The 7,339-nt window shown below is 40.8% G+C and overlaps 1 protein-coding gene across 1 annotated transcript in view; it reads left to right on the forward strand.

Annotated features, from left to right (window-relative positions):
• Positions 1–94: 94 nt before the first annotated feature.
• Positions 95–7,339, forward strand: part of FBXO45 (F-box protein 45) — a 16,416-nt gene continuing 9,171 nt past the window's right edge. The window contains exon 1 of the mRNA XM_059391207.1: positions 95–631. Within this exon, the coding sequence (XP_059247190.1) occupies positions 317–631 (315 nt within the window). The 5' untranslated portion in view covers positions 95–316. The remainder of the gene's footprint in view (positions 632–7,339) is intronic.

The following is a 7,339-nucleotide window of genomic DNA, read 5'->3' on the forward strand; positions in this document are numbered from 1 at the left end:
TTCGTGCCCTCAACCAGTATGGCGGAGCCACGGGCGCGCCGCGGGGAGGCCGTGCGAGTCGGGCGGTTCCGACGCCCGCGCTGAGCCGGGGAGGAGGGGCGGGGGACGCCCGTGCAGCCGGTGCGTCTGCCCTTAGTGAGGCGGGGCGCGCGGCGGACGCCCCCGGGCAGGGGCGGGAGTGGTGGAGGGCCGGTGGTTGGCTGTGAAAGGGGCGGTGAGCGAGGTTCTCCGGTCGCAAGGCGAGGCTTGGCCTCCCCAGCAGAGACGGGGAGAAGCGGCGGCGGCAGCGGCGGCCCTTGGGCCGGCTGGTGAGGCGATGGCGGCGCCAGCCCCGGGGCCTGGGGGAGCCTCCGGCGGGGCTGGCTGTAGCGGCGGCGGCGGCGCGGTCGGCGGCTCGGGCTCAGGGTCTGCGGGGGCAGGGGGCCGGCTGCCTAGCCGGGTGCTGGAATTGGTGTTCTCCTACCTGGAGCTGTCCGAGCTGCGAAGCTGCGCCCTGGTGTGCAAGCACTGGTACCGCTGCCTGCACGGTGATGAGAACAGCGAGGTGTGGCGGAGCCTTTGCGCCCGCAGCCTGGCAGAAGAGGCTCTACGCACGGACATCCTCTGCAACCTGCCCAGCTACAAGGCCAAGGTGAGGGAGCCCCGGGCCACGCCGCTGCCCCCAGTCCCGCTTCTCTGCGCCGCGCTCAGTCTCAGTGCTGCTCATCTAAGCTCTGACTCAGACTCCTCGCCTCACCATCCCGCCTTTGCGCGGCTGCAGTCAATACCTTACCTCACCTCCCCCCTCCATAAAGATCCTCTTCTCTTTGAAGTTCTGCTCCTTAACCTACCCCACTTCCGTGATGTACTTTTTAAAGGACCAGATAGTTTGCAATTCCTGGTTCCCATCACTCATTCCACTTTCCACAGTCTTCTCCCCAAAAGGCAGGCCACCTCCCCCTCCATTTTTGTACCTTTCAGTACTCTTATCTTGTTTTTTATGAGGTCATCTCGGCTGTCTTAACACCGGCTTAGTTTCTAAGATGTTTGCTTTCTCCCCACATTCACCTCACCTTTTCCAGGCTCTGATTTTTAACTGTCCCCCCCCCCCGCCCCTATTTTCTCCCAAGTTCTCTAATTCCCTCCATTATGTTTCGGGCTTATGAGTGTGGTCCTAGACATTCTACTGTGGTCGTAAACTTTCTACGTGGTCGTAGGCATTCTACTAGGTTTCAAGATACAGGCTTTAACAGAACATCCCTTTCTCCCCCATGGGCACCACTTAACTGTCCTAATCCTGCCTTGTCTCACTATTTGGCTACTTCTCTGCCAACTTTTTCATAGTTCCACCTTGATGGTATGCCTTTTCTGTTCCATTTGTCATCTAATGTGCTGATACCGGTTTTGCTGCCTTTTTGCCTCCTAGTTTCTTGGGCATACTCCTGCCTTGTTCATATACAAGTGAAAATTTCAAGTAACAGGTTATGGCAGGGCTGAGAAGATTCTTCAGGCAATATAAACAAAGGCCTGGAGCTTGTATTCAGTTGGATAGATAACTGTTCAGTACAGCAGTCACTGGGAGCAAATATGAGAGAGGATGAAGCCTGCCCTAGAATGTGGTAAACATAAAAAAATACATTAATAACTAAAAAGGGTATATACCACTTTTCAAACTAGACTGCCAAGGAGGGGAGTCAGAGTAAGAAGTAAATTTTTTTCTTTATGAAATAGATGTAAAATTTATTCTTATGTAATAAAGGAAATTTTCGTTTAATACAATAAGGAATATTGCCATTATGTATGTCAACTATCAAATTTTTATTAAGTGAAATAACGTTAATTTATTAGGACAATATTTGTACATGGTGGATGCTTAGTGGATACTAGTTGTAATTTATGTAGTAGAGCGCAGAACATGGCAGTTTTGTCCTGCTTTGCCTGAAAACAGATAGGCTTCATACATTTTATTTAGCTTTTTAAAAAATAAACCTTATTGTTTTTAACTTATTTTCAACAAGACCTTTTTGTAATTGGTCTGTAATGTATCTATTTACAGGAGTACAGATTCATATTATAGTTTGTGTTAGGTAATGTGTTCATGTGAGCCAACATGCAAAAGAAGCAAAATAATATCAGCAAAATGTCTTCTTTTGCATGTTTGCATGTTTTGCATGTTGCACCAGCCACCCAGTTTAGTTTCCTTTCTTGTATGCAGCCTATGTTACCTGTTTTTTGTATTCTTACAGAGATATTTTAGGTTTCTTAGGTTTTTAAACACTTCGTGTGTCTTTCTACCACACTCATGGTAGGTATTGTAAACTAGTACTAATCATATGTTCATTCAGATGTTGCAGAACTTTTCTTGCATGTCTTGAGAAATAAAAGATTAATTCAAAAGAAGTCAGATAGCCTAGTAAGGAAGTCCTCAGTCAAGGAGAGAAGAAAAATGTATAGAAATAACACATGATAGAAATTATTCTTGTTAGAGTTATTATAAATACTGGAAATATATATATTCACACACACTAGAACTTCAGTGAAAGGAAAGATGTACAAGTTGAGTGGAGGCTTGGAGAAGTTTTGAGGTTAGAATTATATTTGAGCTGAATTTTAAAGATAGGATTTGAACATTTTACTAAGAAGAAATACCCTGAGCAAAGCAGGACAAGAGGAAAGCAAAGGATTTGTAGAGTGTATGTTTTTATTTTAAAAAACGTGAGTGCCAGGCACTGTGCTCAGTTTTGCAAATGCAGTGGAATAAAAACAGACCCAAAACTTTATGGATGCCTTACTTTTTGGAGCTTACAGTTTAGTGGGGAGTGGGGAGATAGATAATTAATAAAATCATCATACAGTTATAAAATTGCATCTGTGGTAGGTACTGTGAAGGAGAAGTACATAGTACTCTGAATGTCAGTAATGGAGGATTTGACCAAGGTAGGGAGGTCAAGGAAGGCTTTCTCTGAGGATACAATGCATGAAGTAAAATCTGAATAGTAAGGCCAAGGGGAGAGAAAAGAGCCTTCCAGGAGGAAACTTGATGAGTATGAGGGGTAGAAAACGCATCAGTGTGGCTGCATCATGGAGAGCAAAGGTGAGACAGGTTTTAGAGAAAATGAAAGAGGTGGGTTGAGGCCAAACTATAGGGAAGCCATTTTGAATTGTAAGCAAGAGGGGGTTAGGAGTGTGGAGATTGGTGTGATTTTTTTTTTTTTTTTTTGCATTTTTAAGAGGTTATTTCTGACTTCAGTATAGAGAACAGATTGGAGGAGGACCTTAGAAATATGGGTAGATCAGTTAGGAAGTGGGTAGTGTAGGAGATGGGGAGAAATGTAGGAAATATTTAGAAAGTAAAATCTACAGGACTTGGCAATAGATTTGAAATAGGGGTGAGGGAGAGGGAGGTGCTAAGAATGACTTCTAGATATCTCAATTATATAATTATGGGAATCACCTGGGCTAGATTTAGGAGGAATAGCCTGAGTTCAATTTTGGTAGGGTAGAATTTACAGTGTTTTTGAGACAGCTGAGAGATTTCAGATAGGCAGCTGTTACAATTTGGAGCTTAGAGGAAAGACTAGAGATATAAAAGGGTTTAGGGAGACTGAATTGAAGAAGTGGGAGTATAATTGTAAAGGTATGTTGAGACTAGATATACTATGGATGTTCTTGGCATATCGGCTTCATTGTATAGTTTGGGCTTTATTCTCCCATTTTAAACCATAGAAGTTTGCACAGAGGAGTGACAAGAGCTGTGGTTTAGAAGAACTAAGCCATAAGATGAATTGGACAGAACAGGAGTTAGTACCTGTACCAGAGGTTCTTAAGAACGGAACAAATACGCAGAGCGGAGAAGAGGATGTCTGGGAGAGCTATCACAGAGAACAAATGCACATAAGTGGACAGCTGACTGGGAGTGAATGAGATGAAGAAGAAGAAAGATAAAGTCCTAGGATTTCCAGGGAGCCTGTCCAGCTAAGAGGAGGATGGGAATAGGCATAGGATAGCATAAAACTCAAAAGTATTTGGAATTTCCAGTCTATTTAAGATTTGTCTTCTTTTTAAAAGTTCATATTTTAGGCTACCTGGGATTTATTTGACAGAGAGAGATCACAAGTAGGCAGAGAGGCAGGCAGAGAGAGAGAGGAGGAAACAGGCTCCCCGCTGAGCAGAGAGCCCGTCGCGGGACTCGATCCCAGGACCCTGAGATCATGACCCGAGCCGAAGGCAGTGGCTTAACCCACTGAGCCACCCAGGCGCCCCTAAAATTGTTTGTTTTAATGTAAAATTTAGGTTGTGCATTAGACTGTGAGAAAGGAACTATGGATTGTTTTTTATTTATTAATTTGTGTATTTATTTTTCCATTTCATCTGAATTTTTCAGATGAAAAATTATCTTAACTATAAGGATATAAATAAAAGAAAAATTATCAAAAAGTATTGAAAAGATAAGGACACTTAACACAGTAACAATGTCAATATCAATGAAGTATAAGGAAATTAATAATTCCTTAATGTAACCAAATTGTTAAAATTTTCAATTGTTTCAGAAATGTCAAATGCTATAATTTTAATTTTAAGTTTATTTAATCAAGATCTATATAAGGTTCTCATGGCAAACAGTTGATATATTTCTTAAGGCTATTTTATTTCATTCATTCATTCATTCATTCATTTATAAAAGATTTTATTTATTTGAGAGAGAATGAGAGAGAGCATGAGAGCAGGGAGGGTCAAAGGGAGAAGCAGACTCCTGGTCAATCAGGAAGCCTGATGCGGGACTTAAACCTGGGACTCCAGAATCATGACTTGAGCCAAAGGCAGTTGTCTTAAAGGCTATTTTAGCCAACAGATTCTGCCTCCTTCTTTCCTAACTTCCATTCCTGCAACTTCAACTTATCTGTTGAAGAAATCAGGTTGTTTACTCTGTTTCCCTCAATCTGGACTTTGCAGATTTCATTCCCATAGTGTTCCTTAACATGCCCTTCTGTTCTAGGCTGAGAGAAGTTGGACAATTTAGTAAGATTAGTGTTGTTTTCCTGTTGTTTTTCAATATATTTTTTACTGGAATCAAGTAGTTGGGTTGGATACAGACTTCTTGTTTGTTTTAGAAAAATTTTTTTTTAAGATTTTATTTATTCATTTGACAGAGATCACAAGTAGGTGGAGAGAGAGAGGAGGAAGCAGACTCCCTGCCAAGGAGAGAGCCCGATGCGGGACTCGATCAGGACCCTGAGATCATGACCTGAACCGAAGGCAGAGGCTTAACCCACTGAGCTATCTAGGTGCCCTGTTTGTTTGTTTTTAAGATTTTATTTGTCAGAGAGAGAGAGCATGCACAAGCAGGGGGAGAGGCAGGCTCCCCACTGAGGAAGGAGCCTAATGTGGGACTTGATCCCAGGAGGCTGGGGTCATGACCTAAGGCAGACGTTTAACCTCCTGAGCCACCCAGACATCCCAGGTTGGATACAGACTTAAATGTTGTATGGTGCCAACTATGATGGATAAGAACTTAGGAGAGAGAAATTGGGGATTGGGTGGTTCCAGTTAGACTACCTTCATATAGGTGGCAAGACTAGATCTCGTCTTAGAGGATATAGGATGTGTTTGAGAAGGAAAGCAGGTATATTACAGAGAGGGAGAATGACGTGAAGTTAGAAAGGGAAGTAGGAAGAACCATACCTGAAGGGCTTTGAAAACCAGGAAGAAAAATTCACAGTTAATATGGTAGTTAGTATGGAACCATCTGTGGTTATTGAACTGGGATGAAATGTAATAAAGGTGCTCTTTTAGAAAACTAGGTCTGGAAAGAAATTAGGAAGAGAGTTAAGGACTGAGTTCTGGAGAGTTTTAGGGGGCAGAAGTAGGATGGCCACCAGAAAAGAGTACAGTGAAGAAAGATCAGTCCAGAGTAGTAGGAAGAAGTCAGAAATCTGAAGAAGTGGCTGTCAACAATGTCTCTGTGACAAAGAGAAGAAGCATAGAGAAAAAGCAATTAGTATTTATAAGAATTGGGGAATAGACATAGGTAAGTATGTTAAAAATTTTATAATAAAGATTTTATAAAGTATTTTATATTTTAGTTGTTAAACCCTCTTGAGTTTTTTAATACTTAATATATTGGGGACATTTTACTCTCCCATTTAATCTTATGTTCTGATTTTTTTTAATGTGCTTAAAAGTAGGAACAGATAGGAAAAAATTTAGAAATATTTCAGTATGATAGCCTCCTAAATCAAGCAGGAGTTTTGTTTGTTTTTTGTCTCTGGTCTTCAGTGCAACAGTGAAGCAGTGAGGTACTGGCGAATAGTAACTGAACACTGGATGAAGAGATACCTGACTTCTCTTTGGGGTTCTTGCTCTAACTAGCTGTTGAGTTTTAGGTCTGTGTCCTCATCCCTGTGTTGCACTAGGTCTTTTTGAGGCCCCTCATAATGAAATCTTTGATTCTGGAGTTGGTGGCTTAGGTTAACTAAAGCAATAGGCCCCAACCTTTGGCTGCTTTGAGGTAGTTTGAATAAAGTAAAGAAAGAATTTCAGCAAACATACAAAGCAAACACTTTTTTTCTCCCTCTCCCAAATCAAAAACTTTAAATTACTAAAGCATGGGAAGTGTTTACTATTTGTACAGAGTAGAAATTTTTGTACGGGGTTTTGGAAGCTTAAAAAACTGGTTAGTGCAGGTCAACTAATCTGTCCTATCAGTGATAGCTATTCGTATTGACTATTTCCTTATAAACGCTAGTGTTTGAAATTAGGTGCTATTTATGGGGTTATTTGATTTGGTAACATGAGAGTGGTGCTGTCTCAATATGTGAGTAATAATTGGCAAGGGAGCTGAGGATCTAACCTTGTTTGTGGTTATTAAAATTTTTCATAAACTTTAGAGCTGCTATGACTAAGTTCTCTGTTAAAATATTTTTTATGACAGTATTGCCAATATGAAAATTATACATCCCTTAACTTTTTGATATAAAATACTAAATATAAACAAGACTAGAGAAAATAGTTTAAAGAACCTCCCAAACCTACCACCAAGCTTTACCAGTGATTAATTCATGGACAGTCTGTTTTCATGTTTACCCCACCCACTTTCCTTTGCTAGTCCTAGATATTTCAAAGCAATTCTGAGATACCGTCATCCATAAACATTTCAGCATTATCTCTAAAATATAAGGATTCTTGCATATATCTTTAGATATTTTAAGAAATTGATTTGGAGAAACTAAACTACTGTTCAGAATTTTGATCAATAATGAGACAATGTGATTTTAAAAAATACGTGTGTGTGTGTGTATATGTATATATATATATATATATATATATATATATATATATATATATATATATATATATATAT

Source organism: Mustela nigripes, chromosome 2, assembly GCF_022355385.1.
Source record: "Mustela nigripes isolate SB6536 chromosome 2, MUSNIG.SB6536, whole genome shotgun sequence".
Lineage (NCBI taxonomy): Eukaryota > Metazoa > Chordata > Mammalia > Carnivora > Mustelidae > Mustela > Mustela nigripes.